The sequence below is a fragment of the Megalobrama amblycephala genome, linkage group LG4, assembly GCF_018812025.1.
Source record: "Megalobrama amblycephala isolate DHTTF-2021 linkage group LG4, ASM1881202v1, whole genome shotgun sequence".
Taxonomy (NCBI): Eukaryota; Metazoa; Chordata; class Actinopteri; order Cypriniformes; family Xenocyprididae; genus Megalobrama; species Megalobrama amblycephala.
In genome coordinates, this window is record NC_063047.1 from 30,742,403 (window position 1) to 30,760,034 (window position 17,632).

At 36.3% G+C, this 17,632-nt stretch overlaps 1 protein-coding gene across 3 annotated transcripts in view; it reads right to left on the bottom strand.

Annotated features, from left to right (window-relative positions):
• Positions 1 to 17,464, bottom strand: part of nf2a (NF2, moesin-ezrin-radixin like (MERLIN) tumor suppressor a) — a 51,954-nt gene extending 34,490 nt beyond the window's left edge. For 2 of the 3 annotated variants that reach the window (XR_007184650.1, XM_048188820.1), the window contains exons 1-4: positions 17,305 to 17,464; positions 16,565 to 16,947; positions 9,690 to 9,815; positions 7,918 to 8,040 (exon numbers count right to left, since the gene is read on the bottom strand). Coding sequence is in view for 2 of the 3 variants with exons in the window: in XM_048188820.1 (XP_048044777.1) it covers positions 7,918 to 8,040; positions 9,690 to 9,815; positions 16,565 to 16,678 (363 nt within the window). In the remaining variant the exon portion in view is untranslated. The remainder of the gene's footprint in view (positions 1 to 7,917; positions 8,041 to 9,689; positions 9,816 to 16,564; positions 16,948 to 17,304) is intronic. The other variant, XM_048188821.1, reaches the window with a different exon arrangement.
• Positions 17,465 to 17,632: the final 168 nt, after the last annotated feature.

Below are 17,632 nucleotides of genomic sequence, written 5' to 3' on the forward strand. Positions count from 1 at the left end.
CATTATAAATGTCTTTACTGTCACTTTGAACAATTTAATACATCCTTGCTGAATAAACTTTTTTTTTAAACTAAAAACACAAAATTAAGTTTGCAAGTTGTATGCAGAACACAGCAAAGGATAGTGGTGGATTTTCAAAGTATGCATCTAAATATAAAATTTATTTTAAATTTAAAATAATACTAACAAACGTTAAAGGTAAATAATTTAGCTAGATGCTAACTATTACATGAAAACAGAAACAACATGAGACCAAGTGGTTTGTTCATATGTCTTACTACTTAAAGTAACTACAAACTGTGACCAAACCACAATGTCATAAGACCCCCAAATAGTTAAACTTCCATATTCAAAGTCTATAGACCTTTAATGCTTTATAGAGAACTAGATATTTTGGCAAGTACTTTCTGAATTTTTATTATCTATCCTAGTCAGGAGTATCCATTAGTAAGCCGGCAGAGGTTGTCTCCTTCCGGCTCTATGGACTGCAAAGCCCAGACGTAATTTAAGGCTGCAAATACAAAGCAAAGGAAGAATATTTCAGGGTCAGTTTTAAGAACTCTAGAAGCAGCAGATGGCTCACAGGTTACACATTCACTGCCGCAAGGCTGGTGAAATGAATTCCAAGTGGGGCTGTCAGGAGAAAACAAGCAACTGTGAATAGGACTGCTCAGAGTCCTAGTGCAGACTCCTAATCCTGGTTGAAATCACTGCATATGTGTGCGTACTTTTAGTATCCATAATCTAGACTGAATGAATCAATAAAGCAAGAATGGTATTACCTGACAGACTGCAGAGTTGCCAGTCAAAAAATAATAAAGTTCAAGATTTCAGTAGGTTTAGATTTTCTACATCAGACCTGCTCTGAGTATTGAATTTTTAAAATACAATAAAATACTGAAACATTAAAATAGATTTTTAAATAAATATTTTGTAAAATGAGAAACAAAAAAAAATAAAATATAATATTTAATAAGTACATGCTGAACTAATCCTAGAAACCTGTGGAAAAGAAAAAAGAATTTTTAAATGCAGTGCTGCCTGCCTAACGTCTAATTGATTAAGTAATGAATGAATTAAAGAATTAAATTAATTCTGACTTCATGCTTCATCAAAAGAGAAAATTAATAAAGGATTGAGGGATAGACCGCTGACCTTTATGAACAAAAGAAGCGGGTAACAGAACAAAAGGTCATTTATGTGCACAGTTTATAAATGCATAAATGTGGTTCACACCAAAACATTAGTATTTAATTTTCAGCAATGAACCAGTGCCAAATTTCCAAGTAAATTACTGCAGCCTTGCCAAATGAGCTGTTGCTAAAAGCACAACCACATGGGAGATGGCTGGTCACTGTGCCGACCATTAGCTGCTTGGCAAAATGAAAAAGGATCTCATTTAATCATAACCAGAAAACGGAAGCCAAAAAACTAAGTTTAACAACAGGGCCACAATTAGCACAAGGTCAAACTCATTAAAAAGCAATAATAAAACAACCAAATGCCCATCTATAAATGAACAGTTTGCTCGAATGAAAACTGTCATTATTTACATAATTTAAACCTGCATGATGATCATTACAATCATATCCTAGTTGCCGTTTTGTGGCTGGAAAGTATGCAAAAATATCCCTAACTGAAGTAACATAACAGTGACTCATGCACTTTAAAACAAGTTATTTTTTAATTGTAAATAAAAATGCATTTTTGATCAAATGAATTCAGATTTGGTGAACATAAGAGACTTTCAAAAACAAAACAAAAAACTTTTAGATTTTATGAATATTCTATAATTCATAATATTCTATAATACAGAATAACATACTCTTGTCATTTTGTAGTTTGACAGCCCCAGTCCTCATTCACTTTTGTTGTATTGAAAAGAGTAGCTAGGATTTTCTTCAAAAAATCTTTTTTTGTGGAAGTAAGAAAGTCATATGGGTGTGGAACAACATGAGTAAATGACAGAATTTTCATTTCCAGGTGAACTATCCATTTAAGACTTGCTTTCAAGTATTTATATACAGTGGTGGTCAGAATTATTGGCACCCTTGGTAAATATGATCAAAGTAAAAATTAAATCTGCATTGTTTATCCTTTAATCTTTAATTCATAAAATTAGCTTTCTAACCTTTCATTGAAGAAAAATAATTGAAAGTTGAAAAAACAAAAAAAACAAAAAAAAAACATCACATTATGAAATAAATGTTTTTCTCCAAAACACATTGGCCACAATTATTGGCACCCTTTTATTCAATACTTTTTGCAACCTCCTTTTGCCAAGATAACAGCTCTGAGTTTTCTTCTATAATGCCTGATGAGTTTGGAGAACACCTGACAAGAGATCAGAGACCATTCCTTCATACAGAATCTCTCCAGATCCTTCAGTTTCCAGCTCCATGTTGGTGCTTCTTCTCTTCAGTTCCACTCATTTTCTATAGGTTTCGGGTCGGGGTACTGAGATGGTCATGGCAGAAGCACACAATTTTGTGTTGGTTTTGAAGTTTGTTTTGGATCATTGTCCTGATGGAAGATCCAACCACAGCCCATTATTGGATTTCTAGCAGAAGCGGTCAGGTTTTGATTTTTTATCTGTTGATATTTGATAGAAACCATGTATCTTAACAAGATTTCCAGGACCTCCAGCAGTAAAATAGGCCCACAACATTAAAGATCCAGCAGTATATTTAACCGTGGGCATGGGGTACTTTTTATCCATGTGTGCACCAAACCCATCTGGTGGGTTTGCTGCCAAAAAGCTCTTTTTTTAGTTTCATCTGACCATAGAAGCAGGTCCCATTTGAAGTTCCATTCATGTCTGATAACTGAATATGCTGGAGTTTGTTTTTTGGATGAGCGAGGAGGATTTTTCTTGAAACCCTCCCAAACAACTTGTGGGGATGTAGGTGCTGTTTGATAATTTTTTGTAGGCTTTCTGAGACTCAAGTCTCAACTAACCTCTGCAATTCTCCAGCTGTGATCCTTGGAGAGTCTTTGTCCACTCAAACTCCTCCTCACCGTGCATTAGGATGATTTAGACACACGTCCTCTTCCAGGCAGATTTGTTGCACATCAGAACTATATTCTTTGGTTTTACTCATTGTGATGAATGATTACAGGAATTTGGCCTTTGTGTTTCCTCATGTTTATATTCCTGTGGAACAGGAAGTCATGGCTGGACAATTTCATGTTCATTATCACCCTGGTGTGCCAAAAAATGTAAATATGACTGGGAATATACTTCAGAGATATTTTACTCAAAAAAAATTCTAGGGGTGCCAATAATTATGGCCAATGTGTTTTGGAGAAAAAAACATTTATTTCATAATGTGATTTTCCCCCCACTTTCAATTCTTTTCCTTCAATGAAAGGTTAGATTTTTGCTAATTGTATGAATTAAAGATCAAAAGGATAAACAATGCAGATTTATTTTTACAGTCATCTTTGATCACATTTACCAAGGGTGCCAATAATTCTGACCACCACTGTATAATAAAAAAATAATTAAAAAAATCATCATGCATGCTCTTTTATTCATCCCCTGACTATCAGTCTGAAAACAGTCACAAAAGTAGCATGCAATGTGTCAGTGACTGGTCAAAAAGGTTCTAGCTATTATGGTCGTCTTTTCAATCTGCTTTACAAATGTGACAGCACTTTAAGAGAGCAGTCTGGGAAGGGTGGCCGTTCCTGATAAGAGCCCATCCAGGCGAGCGGTTTTAAACAGGATCTGCACATTCAAACACGCAGCTCTATCCCAGCCTACATATGAGCGGAGGGGCAGAGGCTAAGAGAGAACAGACTCACTGTTCTTCAATCTCTACCCAGAATTCATTAGCATCTTTTGAGAATTCATTACATTCGTTTTCAAAATGCATAGCCATCCTGAAGCAGTGCAGCTCTACCTCCCATTACGGGTGAAGATAAGCTACTTACATTTTCTCAGAATGTTCATATCTTAGTCTTGTGCCCTTTGCTATGCATTAAATCCACTGGATTGATACAAGCACTGTAAATTGAAGGGCAAATTGCCACGACTTAACATCAGATCACAATTGCAGTCATAATACTGTTGGAAAAATGAACAGAGTTAATGCATGCAAAACAGGTGCTTATTTACCTCCCATGCCGAGCAACCAACTTGCTCAATGAAATGATTGATAATGTGCTCATAATCAAGGTGTTATTGCTTAATGGTTTCTGATCGCCGAGAACGAATCTTGGCAGGAAGCCGTATTACGGTGGGAGGTGTTCCCCTGGGCTTATAGAATCAGAGACAGGAGCCCTGATGTGGAGCACACCGATTCCACATGGCTGAACACAATCACACCAAACAATGAAAGAGCGCACTGAACCCGCAGACAGCAGCCCACAAACCTCTCTCACAGAGAACTGCACCGAGAAACCAAATACAGGAGCTCAATTCTCCTGCCAAGCCTATTGAAATGAAATGGCTTTTGAGTTTGGGTCAATGACACATCATTACCTGCTGTTGTGTACAAACAATACTTATAGTCCAACTAGATTAATTATGCACAACACTACGCAGAAATTAAATTACCAATAAATCAATTTTCTGCTTTTGCATTTGGAGCATGATGGTAACCTAGGGGTTAGGAGTTAAGGCCTGTTCACACAGAGGACGATAACTATAATGATAAAGATATAGTTTTAAAATCATTCTAAATATAAAAGAATAGCAAAGTCCACACCACAACTATAACAATAATGGCAGAGAGAAACACTTTCAGAATTGTATTTTTTTTTTAGCTAATGTAACAGATGTTACTGACTGCAGTCTTTAGCCTCCTTGTTAGAGCACCCGACTCCCATGCCAGCAGACCCGGGTTCGAGTTCCGCTTAGAGCTGGCGGTTCGAACAAGAGGGGTTACAGTGATGTATGATAAAAGCATTGAAAGTCAATCAGAATCCATCCTGCTTTAACGAGCTCAAGCATTTAAAGTGACAGATGGATAAAACTGCAGCGCACTTAGAATAGCAGAACAATATCGTCCACTGGTTTGAACGCTAATATAGTTATCGTTATAGTTATCGTTCTTGGTGTGAAATGAATAAGCCTTTAGGCTGCCAACTCAAAGGTAGCAGGTTCAATCCCAAACAGTTTATTTTCATTAAGGAAAACAAAAACAGAATCCAAATGAAAACGTTCTGGGAAAAGCTGAAACTAAACTAAAATACATTTTCATAACTCCAAAACTGACTTCAAATAAAAACGGCCACAAATTAATTTAAAAAAAAAACTTGAAACAACTAATATTAAACATGAAAATACCACTAAAGTGCAATAACAATAGACCGTGACCTTTTTAAAAGATGTAATATAAGTCTAAGGTGTCCCCTGAATGTGTCTGTGAAGTTTCAGCTCAAAATACCCCATAGATTTTTTTTTATTAATTTTTTTAACTGCCTATTTTGGGGCATCATTAAATATGAGCCAATTTAGGCTGCGGCCCCTTTAAATGCTCACGCTCCCCGCCCACGGAGCTCGCGCTTGCCTTAAACAGCATAAACAAAGTTCACACAGCTAATATAACCCTCAAAATGGATCTTTACAAAGTGGTCGTCATGCAACGTCTAATCGTGTAAGTATGGTATTTATTTGAATGTTTACATTTGATTCTGAATGAGTTTGATGGTGCTCCGTGGCTAAAGCTAACATTACACACTGTTGGAGAGATTTATAAAGAATGAAGTTGTGTTTATGAATTATACAGCCTGCAAGTGTTTAAAAATGAAAATAGCGACGCCTCTTGTCTCCATGAATACAGTAAGAAACGATGGAACTTTAACCACATTTAACAGTGCATTAGCAACATGCTAACAAAACATTTAGAAAGACAATTTACAAATATCACTAAAAATATCATGTAATCATGGATCATGTCAGTTATTATTGCTCCATCTGCCATTTTTCGCTGTTGTCCTTGCTTGCTTACCTAGTCTGATGATTCAGCTGTGCATAGATCCAGACGTTAATACTGGCTGCCCTTGTCTAATGCTTGAACATGAGCTGGCATATGCAAATATTGGGGGCGTACATATTAATGATCCCGACTGTTACGTAACAGTTGGTGTTATGTTGAGATTCGCCTGTTCGGTGGAGGTCTTTTAAACAAATGAGATTTATACAAGAAGGAGGAAACAATGGTGTTTGAGACTCACTGTATGTCATTTCCATGTACTGAACTCTTGTTATTTAACTATGTCAAGATAAATTCAATTTTTAATTCTAGGGCACCTTTAAATCATTGTTTGTGGCATATGTGAACGCAGAAAAAGCACAAAAATCAGACTGAGACAGCATTTTATGACCCTTTTACAAAACAGTTCATGTTAATATTCCTGAAGCAGACTAATTTCTGCTTAAACTTAAGCCTGGATTATATTTGCCGTGTCTACACGAGCGCGAAGGTAGGCATGACAAAAATGGCATCATTGCGGTGTGGGCAGCTGTGCGCTGAATGCGCGAGACCCTATTTCGCTTCCCAAGATGCGCAACTTCGAGGCAACTCTGGCTGAGCAGGTACATCTGTGCTGGCATCTTTAAAGGCACCACGTTTACGCTTGTTCAAATTTATTTGGTTACATTTACAAAATGAGCCTACAACAGCAGAAATAACCCTTTTTAATTAAAATAAAGGTCCATGTTTAATAAATATTCATGAAATCAAATTAAAATGTTCAATGAAATTAGAAAACTTCTTGTTTAATACATCTGTTCTCATATCCATTTATTTTGTTGTAATGTCAAGCAATAAACTCAAGGTTTACTGGGTTTAACATGATTCTTTGATTCTTTTGTAGTGCGGGTTTGGTGAAGTGTAATAACAACAAACATCGTCACGTGTGCCCTCCAAATTGACCCACAACCTAATCAGTTTATACATAAGGAAATATTTGCACCCCAGACAGACATAAACAGCTTAAATAGGACAATAATATGGTACAGGGATTGTTCTATGAGTATTTTGGTACCTTTTATATAACAAGAGTAAATATAAAACCTTGGTTTAAGCATTGTTTTATTACAAATGTTGTATGTTAAATAATGACTGTTACATCAACATAAAATATTGCAGCACTACTGCCATTCTGGTACAAGTTTTGAGTACCTTACATCTCAAGTTTTGAGTACCTTACATCTCACTGCAGGTTCCTGAAGTTTAGAGGACAATTACTCCGAGTCGCCCCGTTGTTTCAAAAGAATAGTATAATGGCGAGCACGTCAAGTATAAGCGCCTTGTCCGTTTGGGGAGGTGTGCACACAGTCAGCGGAGGCTCGCAGTGTGGAGCCAGGTGCAAGTATAAATTAAGCTTTATATATACAAACAATGTTTAATAAAAGGTGAGGTCACATTTACTATTGTTCGGCGAAATTTCACAGGCAAAATCCACGACAATCTGCACGACTGGGAGTTTTGTGTAAGGGCGAAAATGTTACACATGCAGATTTCACTCATGTTCATGTTGGTCACATGAATTTTCTGTGCTGACCAAGTGAAAGCTGGTTTGAAAGTGACTCCTGTGTGAGCTGTACTTCATTTATCTATGTTACTGACAACAGACCATTTTTTTGACATCCTAACAGAAAGAAAGCCATGATAAGCCAGCTGAGCTGACATATATCTTGAAGTCGCTATGGGTTAAATACCAGAACATAAACAGCATGATTTCGGCTATGAAAAAAACTGCTCTGTGGTATTTGATTAAGAATGAATGTTAATTCAAGGAAATTTGCTGAAGCTGTAGCCTAGCAGTTAGCACACACGCGAGTTGAGTCACCTCTTTTTCCATCATTTCCTGTCCTCTCTCTATCATTAAAAGTGGCAACACGCCAAAAAATTCCAATTAATTTGAGCTGTAGTCCAGCTAAACCCATCTGAGCCAATGACTCACCTGCAGGAAGAAGAGGTGTTGTGTTATATCTTGCACAAGCTCTTCCTCTATGTTCTCTGGGTAAAACTTGGCCAGGAAATGAAACACTATAGGCTCCTCTTTGGGCATATCATGATCCAAAACCTATAACAAAGATAAGACATGATCAATGTTCTGCTGTGCATTGCATACTTTATATACACTGACAATAGTAGCACGGTACTACCATGTTTTTTTGGACATGCTGTTTCAAATGATAATGGCATGTCCTTTTTGTGCCAAAGTAGTACTATAGTATTCTTTGAAGTACCATGAAAAGAACATGGGACATGAATATGTCAAGCCTTCGGTATTATAATACACCTATCTAATACCATCACTGTGCCATGGTAATACCATAGTACTTGTTTTGTGAGAATAACGAGTTTGGTTTGATTTTCAGTTTAAAAGTTTGGGGTTGGTAAGTTTTTTTTGTTGTAGTTGTTTTTTGTTCTCTTCTGCTCACCAAGGCTGCATTTATTTAATCAAAAATACTGTAAAAAACAATAATACTGTGAAATATTATTAAACATTCAAATAATTGTTTCCCATTTTAAAGGGTTAGTTCACCCAAAAATGAAAATTCTGTCATTACTCACCCTCATGTTGTTCCACACCCGTAAGACCTTCGTTCATCTTCAGAACACAAATTAAGATATTTTTGATAAAATCCAATGGCTTGCATTAAGAGCAAGTTAACTTAGACTTTCAAACGCCCAAAAAGGTACTCAATATATATTTAAAACAGTTCATGTGACTACAATGGTTCAACCTTAATGTTATGAAGCGACAAGAATACTTTCTGTGTGCCAAAAAAACAAAATAACGACTTTATTCAACAATATCTAGCACTCGTCACTGAACTAAACACGGCTTCATGAAGTTTTGAAGCTTTACGCATCTTTTGTTTCGAATCAGTGGTTCAGAGCATGTATCAAACAATCTCAAACTGCCAAAGTCATGTGATTTCAGTAAACAAGGCTTTGTTGCATCATAAGTGTTTCGAAATATTAATGGTTAACGTGACTTTGGCAGTGCTCTAAACCACTGATTTGAAACAAAAGATTCGTAAAGCTTCGAAGCTTCATGAAGCAGTGTTTAGTTCAGTGACAAGTGCTAGATATTGTTGAATAAAGTTGTTATTTTGGTGCACAAAAAGTATTCTCGTCGCTTCATAACATTAAGGTTAAACCACTGTAGTCACATTAACTGTTTTTTTAGTACCTTTCTGGGCGTTTGAAAGTCTAAGTTAACTTGCTCTCAATGCAGACCTCACGAGCCATCGGATTTTATCAGAAATATCTTAATTTGTGTTCTGAAGATGAATGAAGGTCTTAAAGTGTAGAATGACATGAGGGTGAGTAATTAATGACAGAATCAGAATTGTTTAATTTTAATTAATCACGATTAATCGTTTGCAAAATAAAAGTCTGTGTTTAGGTAATATGTGTGTGTTCTGTGTATAATAATTATGCATATATAAATACACACACATACATATATAAATTTAAGAAATATATGCATGTTTAAATAAATAAATAAATAAATACATTATATTACACAAATATATTTTATATATAAATCTAACATTTTTCTTAAATATATACATGTATGTGTCTGTATTTATATACAGTTAAAAACCTAAATTTAGTCAATCAGAATATCATGATCTATGATACATAAAGTAATAGCATTTATCAGACTGGAACTATTTTGAAAGGAAAGAGCAGGAAAGTTTAATCTGAGTGTTTTACCTTCTTGTCCATTTTCAGCCATGCCACAGTGTCTTTGACGTCATACTGCAAACCAAAAAACCATGTCTCCCTGAGTCCCAGTGTCCGACACACGAGTTCAAACAGATCCTTTCCTTTCCACTTCAGCTGCCCAAAACAAGATTATATAAAAAAGGGTTAGTAACATGAAGCTTTAAAGAAGCGCATGCTGAACTACAGGCTGAATTACTTTAAAGACCCATTTCTGTCATATTTCCTGCAGAAACAAGTGGAGCTGTGACATATACACAGACATGAATGGAACACAATAAAACCCCAAATTTTAATTTAAGAAGTCTAAGAGAAAGAACTCTCTAAGGATTGCTACAGATTAATCGAATTCAGACTGACCACAAATCTGAACAGCACCAGTATAATGAACAACGACATTCCCTGAATAACCTCATTTCCACAGACCATGTGGACACAGGGCAGAGAAATGAGTCTGAGCATCATTACAAAAGTCTCTGCTGTCAGCAAGCGCATTCACTCGTTTTCGGACATATCAGTTCATCTTTTGTCAGGAGGAATACTGACAGCAGGCCAGAAAATATTACCATATTCAATAGGTGAATAGAGGATGCATATCAGCTTATTTTTCATTAAAATGACTCGAATTGTTTTGTGCATACTGCGTACTTGAACAGAATCAATAAAGGAGCATCAAAACATTCATTACTACTACAAAAAGTACCTGCATAAGGCTGAATGTTTTTCATTAATTTTATTGGTTGGAGATGAATTGGACAGGAGGGGGGGGGGGAACTGACATTGGAAAGAGCCATCCATTTAATAACTTCGGAAATCAGAATGCAATCTTCAGGAGTATATTAGCAGAATAACAATTCAAAAACTCATCTTGTGAGAATATCTCCCTTGTGTAAGCATCTGTGCTCAATTAGCCTTGTCATTAGTAGGATTCAAGTATACCTGGACCCAGCTGAGCTAGATGTTACAATATACTTGCCACTTCTGCCACCTTGAATGATTAAAGTTTATGACAGAGGACAGAAACTTGCTGTTATAAGTACTGACAACTTCCACAGTGTCTTGCAAACATCATCAACACTGCAAACTGTATTAGCATAACAGGGACAGGTGCTTTTCAAGCTGCGGTTTCATCTTGCCTAATGTTTATGTATGAGAACATATGACAATATGCTGCCATCCAGAGTCCAAGCAATTAAATATGCTGATGCTTCTCCTCTAGGAAGCTGACGGGCTGCCTTCAAGGACGGCCGTCAGCTGGTGCAAACATTCACGGAGAAATGAGGTGCGCCTGTGTAGAAAGGTGTTCTCTCACTGTCCTAAATATTCAGCAGAGAAGTTGTACTGTTGTAAAAATGTACTGAAAACTTGACAGTGTAAAAGCACAAGAAAGAAAAAAAGAACAAAAGCAGTAACCTCAAAGTCAAATTCTGTCTTTATCCAATATTGAGCCCCAGGCTATTACCTCAAATCAGATTATATTGACTGAACTACACCAGGACTGTCTTTCTTGTTACACGGCTCAAGATTAGATGAGGTCAATAGTGTGCATAATACTGGTAGCACACAGAGATGGCTTAAACTAAATATTAGCCTACAGCACAAATAAAAATGCAGATGAAGGATTTTGAATAGAAAATATGTACTGTACTTCTTATCATTTGCATCAGTCAATGCTTAAACTGAAGCACAAAAAAAAAAAAAAAATGCATTAAATGCATTATTTCGGTTGACATTTTACATTCTAACACTTCATTTTCACTTTAATAGCATGCTAAGAAAACATTTGGGAGCTAAAATATAAATAAAACTGACTTTATGGTTTTTCCTCTAGTTTCAGGATCTTGGCTATGTTATTCATAACTGTTTGGGGACCATTTTCTGCCACTGTGAAATAATATCTGTTACTATATACCCAAAGGTTCTGGACAAATCATGAATTGTGGTTTAGCAAACCCTGTAGATGACTTCAGTGCTGGGCTATTATCAGCTATCAATGATGGGCAATAAAATCTCAATGTCTGTGAACAGAGTGAATGAACGAAAGAGAAATGGGATTTTGTTTTCTAAATCCACGCTGCCACCAAGTGGTGTTGTTTGTGAAATACAGTACAGTATCTTAATTATGCTGAAATCAGATGCAATGGTCCAAATTTCATGTTATTTATGCTCTTTTGACCTTTAAAAGGAAAATTCTGGGTTAAATATTACTACTTAAGCTAAATAAGATGTTTAAGAGTATTTTTTACTACATTTGGATTTACTTGGTTAAAAACCTTTTCAAAAGTAATATAACAATATAAAACAAGTTTTTCAGAGGGGTAGAAGTATTGGTCCAGCAAAAAAATGTTTAATGGACATTGGTGAATTTTCTCCAGATAGTAAAAATTTCCAGTAGCCCCTCACTGCAGAACACAAGATCCAGGGAGTCAGGTAGGTTTAGGGATATGTAAAGCGGGAGGAGTTGGATCCAGATCCAGGGAGTGGAGATGGGTAGGTTTAGGGATATGTAGAGTGGGAGGAATTGCATCTGGATCCAACCTCGCTACCTGGATCTCTACAATCTCAAAATTTCTGTGAGAGTCTTGAATGTCCTTAATGTTTTTGAGACCAGCATTTAATGTTGGTCTCAATCTGTGAAAGGTATAGTGCATTGTTCTGGTTCTCATTATTTTTTTAAATTACATGTACAGTAATGCACTTATAATGGAAGTCTATGGAGCAAGGAACTGTACTAAATGTTTTAACACACAGTTTTGAAAGCATACCAAGGCTTAAACCTTATACGTTAACATAATATGAATATGACAGAACTGCTAACCGTGTCCGTGTAAATCCAATTTTTAACTTCTGTAATGATTTAGTAAACCCAGAAGCTGTCAGAAAAACATCAAAAAATACTATAAAATTGTTTACATGGAGCAAATTTCACTCACACGAATGACATCTGTAATCTGCATAAAACAGTATTCCCACAGCTAAAAGGATTTAGACAATTTCACACATCCAATAATATATTTTTGTTCAAAATAATTAATATAAAACAAACTCAAAACTGCACATTTCTACTTTTAACCCCTTCAGAATGTCTTGTACCATAGACTTCCACAGAAGTACTGTTTTTTGGTATCCCACAGATGCTGAAAGAGCTTGTACCAGTAATATTTATCTAGATTAATGACAAAAAAATAGTCTTGCAAAAATGTCAACCAGAACAGCTACATCTTGCTCCCTTAATTCTAACTATGCATTTATTTTTGTATCTAAAGCCACTTTATAGTACATATGACACCTTATCGGTATATGACAACAGAACCATGATCCCTCAGAACCTCAGTACCACCAAAGGAAATACTGTTAATGAGTGTGAAAGATCAAAACAGAGTGAGAGACAGGCAAACACACAGGCACAGGGTCTTGTAGAGTGGGACCATCGTGTCTCGTGGGACACTAACTCACGGTCCCCGTCTGTCACACAGTTCTCTTACCACCATCTGTTTTCCCTTAATTCAAAAACACTTTGTGTGATGTTGTGTGTAAAAATAGGGCATCTTCCTGCAAGCAAGAAACTCAGTGGATGCTATGTGCAAATGAAGTGCAGCTCCACAGCGAAGCCCTCTGTATGCCTGCAGAACTCCCACCGGATTCACCGTTTGTGGAAAAAACCTTTATATGTGGGAATGATGATTACTGCCATGTAGGATTCTGCTTGCTTTGTAGATTTGTATGTTTGTTTTAGTTTTTCCGGCCAAGCAGTCATGAATGTTTGTTGAAAACTTTTTGGGATTAGTTTTAAAGAAATATTATTTTCTTAACAAAAGGAGATATTAAAGGGATAGTTCACCCAAAAATGAAAATGTGATGTTTATCTGCTTACCCCCAGCGCATCCAAGATGTAGGTGACTTTGTTTCTTCAGTAGAACACAAATGATGATTTTTAACTCCAACCGTTGCCGTCTATCAGTCAAATAATGGGAGTGAATGGGAACTTGGATCAATAAGAGCCAAAAAACCTTGCATAGACAAATCCAAATTAAACCCTGCGGCTCGTGACGACACATTGATGTCCTAAGACATGAAACGATCGGTTTGTGTGAGAAACCGAACAGTATTTATATCATTTTTTACCTCTAACACACCACTATGTCCAACTGCATTCAGCACTCGCTTAGTGAGGTGTGATCGCGCTTTGACAGCGGAAGTGATGTCTAGCACTCATTGAAGTATAAGCGCGAGACATCACTGTCTTAGGACATCAATGTGTCGTCACGAGCCGCAGGGTTTAATTTGGATTTGTCTATGCAAGTTTTTTCGACTCTTATTGATCCAAGTTCCCATTCACTCCCATTATTTGACTGACAGACGGCAACGGTTGGAGTTAAAAATCATCATTTGTGTTCTACTGAAGAAACAAAGTCACCTACATCTTGGATGCCCTGGGGGTAAGCAGATAAACATCAAATTTTCATTTTTGGGTGAACTATCCCTTTAAGCAGAATGTCAAAGCTTCTGTTTTCCACACAAGAAAAGTGAATGGCGTTTTATACAGCCACGGTAAATAAATTTGGTCTATATAACATGTGCACTACATTTCTAGACTTCTGGTAGCTTTGTGTGAAGAACAAAGCCAAATTTAAGTTATTGTATGTGGATAATCTTCACCTCAAAGTACTCATATCGCATTTGCAGTTTTGTCAAGGACTAATTGTGTTTCACATCAATGACATAAAACTTGATGCAACACATCTACATTACATTAATGCATCTGGCAGACACTTATCAAAAAGCGACTTATATAATATTCAAGATATGCATTTTATCTGTTTGTGCTAGAGCTGCACAATTCTGGACAAATTGAGTCATAATTCTGAACAGACAACTAAAAAAGACACGTGATTTACTAGAGGTTTTGACAAAATGTTAAAGGATTAGTTTGATTCAGAATTAAAATTTCCAGATAATTTTACTCACCCCCATGTCATCAAAGAAGTTTATGTCTTTCTTTCTTCAGTCAAAAAGAAATTAAGGTTTTTGAGGAAAATATTCCAGGATTTTTCTCCATATAGTGGACTTCAACAGGTTTCAACAGGTTGAAGGTCCAAATTACAGTTTCAGTGCAGCTTCAAAGTGCTCTACATGATCCCAGATGAGGAATAATGGTCTTATCTAGCAAAACAATCAGTCATTTTCTTAAATTTTTTATTTTTTTTTAAAATTATATACTTTTTAACCACAAATGCTCATGTTGCACTAGCTCTGCAATGCGTGACCTTTCCAATGTGATTACGCAATGCATGTTACGTGATTTTTTAGAAAATGACCAATCGTTTCACTAGATAAGACCCTTATTCCTTGTCTGAGATCATGTAGAGCCCTTTGAAGCTGCATTTAAAATCCAATTTGGACCTTCAACCCGTTGAACCCTGTTGAAATCCACTATATGGAGAAAAATCCTGGAATGTTTTCCCCAAAAACCTTCATTTCTTTTCAACTGAAGAAAGAAAGACATAAACATCTTGAATGACACGGGAGTGAGTAAATTATCAGGAAATTTGAATTCTGAAGTGAACTAATCCTTTAATCGTGCAGCTCTAGATCATGCATTCCCTGGGAATCGAACCCAAGACCTTGGTGTTGCCAACACCATGATCTACAATTTGCACTACAAGAATACACACAATTATTTTTACTGAACACAAATGAGATTTTAACCCTAAAGCCTACTGTATCATATTTGATACGCAAAATAATATTTCAAGATATTTCAACATTTACTGGAAAGTAGTAACTTAGGTTTACTTGATTATCTAATGGTAAATCTAATTGATAAATCTAATTATCATGGTAAAATTGAGGCTTTTGAGGAACATGTATTTGTTTATCTCTCAATCATCATCGTAGTACACTGCATTATACGCTTTGCCCCTCAAAATAAAAACTACAGACCTTTGATTATAAAACTAAGCATTCAAATGTCATCTTACTAAGGCATATATTGGGATATATCAGTGACAACTGATATTTATATGCATTTTTAAATGCTATACTGTTATAAAAGATCTCACTGATTTATATTACAAGCTATCAGAATTTCATTTTACTTTTTGGCCATATAAAATCAGCAACTGCACCAAATTGGATATTCTCCTAGATGAGCCACAAAAGCCTGATGTATCAAATATTATACTAAACAAAAAAGCACATAAGCAGACTTTTATTTAAATGTCAGGGTTTACAGGGTCAACTGATTGAAAAGAGGTTTAAGTAATTGAAATATTGCTTTGTGTGGCTTCAGAAGACTTGGAATATAGTTCACAAGTCATATGGATTACTTTTATGATTCTTTGGTGAGATAAATCATCATCATCATCCACTTGCATCGCTGTATGTAAGCTGTAGCTTGTACATTCTTGTGCATTCACAGAAAAAGGAAATTAATACAGGATCGGAATGACATGAGGCGAGTAAATGACAGAATTTCCGTTTTTAGGGAAGAGCTATTCCTTAAGGCCACTGAAGCGTCTCCATTCAAACATTAAGCTGCTCGAGGAGACAGGGATGTCTTGACGCAGCTCCCCTGGAGAAACAGGTCAGGCTGAGTGACTTGCTCAAGGGCACAACAACAGTGAGTCGGGACATTAAAATGTCGACAGCCTGGTGCCTTCCCTAAGCTAAGCTTAAGTGCCCAGAAGCATTGATCACTGCCAGAACAGGTTTGGTTGTAGGCTATAATAGGTTTACTACCATGAAATAACGTGACTATGATACGCGCTCCTACAGAGACAGCATAAACATAATTCAAGGAGGTTCACCACATAGAAACAATGCATTTGCATACATCACATTCATGGAAAATGCTTGCCACTTACCTCGCAGCTAAACTCCAAGTCAGCATCCATTGTAACAATTGTGACGTTGAAGTTTTTGGCTTGTTTCCTCCGGAGGGAACTGAGCCCCATTTTTGATGCAAGGGCACTTGCCATAATAGCTGCTGATGGGAAACTTTCCTCCTCTTTAGAAACAACATAAACCTGTTGACTATCTATCTATCTGAGGCATATCTTATGATGAAACACATTAGTGTTGACCTCTCTTGTTAAAAGCTTTAATCTAGCATTACTGGCAAATGTAACAAAAAATGAGATTAAAGTGCATCTCTAAAGGCTGGATGTTGACAAACCACCTGCATTAACTGTTAACTAGCAGTTGGGCACATACTAGCCATTTTACTTCCTCCAGAGCGCCATTAAGCCTGTAAGAAAATAAAAGGACAAGAGAATAGCATAAGTTCACTAAGGAATAACTTATCACCTAGTAAGTAATAAACAATGTACAATAACAATGGACAAAAGAAGCTAATTTTAAACTACTATAAGCGTGATATGAGTTGACAAATAACTGAGAAGAAACATTAACCTATTGTATAACACTTAAGTATACACTCGTGTAGCAAAATACCAACTTTTACACGACTTCACAACAATTTACGTGCTCATAAATGCTTGTTTATGCTAATCTACGGTTTCATGCCTCATTGTTTTGTTTTGTTTTGTTAGGAGTGTTTTTGACGGAATTGGCCTGACAGCTTGTAAACCGGTTGCTAACTCACCTGTCGAGCTGCAAACACAGCTGAATTCCTGCGATGTGTGAGATTCACGCCCGTTTAAACACCTGACACACAAATACCGCTGCTGGTTTGACTCTTTCAGGCCAAAACTGCAGCTGAAACTTCTCGTGCGCGTGCACGGGGAGGCGGGAGGACATGCGCAATAGTGCGCCATTCAGCTAATAGTTAAAAGGCTTTTTTTTTTTTCTTTTTTTTGTCAGGAGATAATACAAAAAATAGTAAAATCTTAACGTAAACGATTATTAATTACTTTCAAAATTGTTTAATAATTTATGCATTTATTACTTTTTAAATTGTTATTTATAAAGAT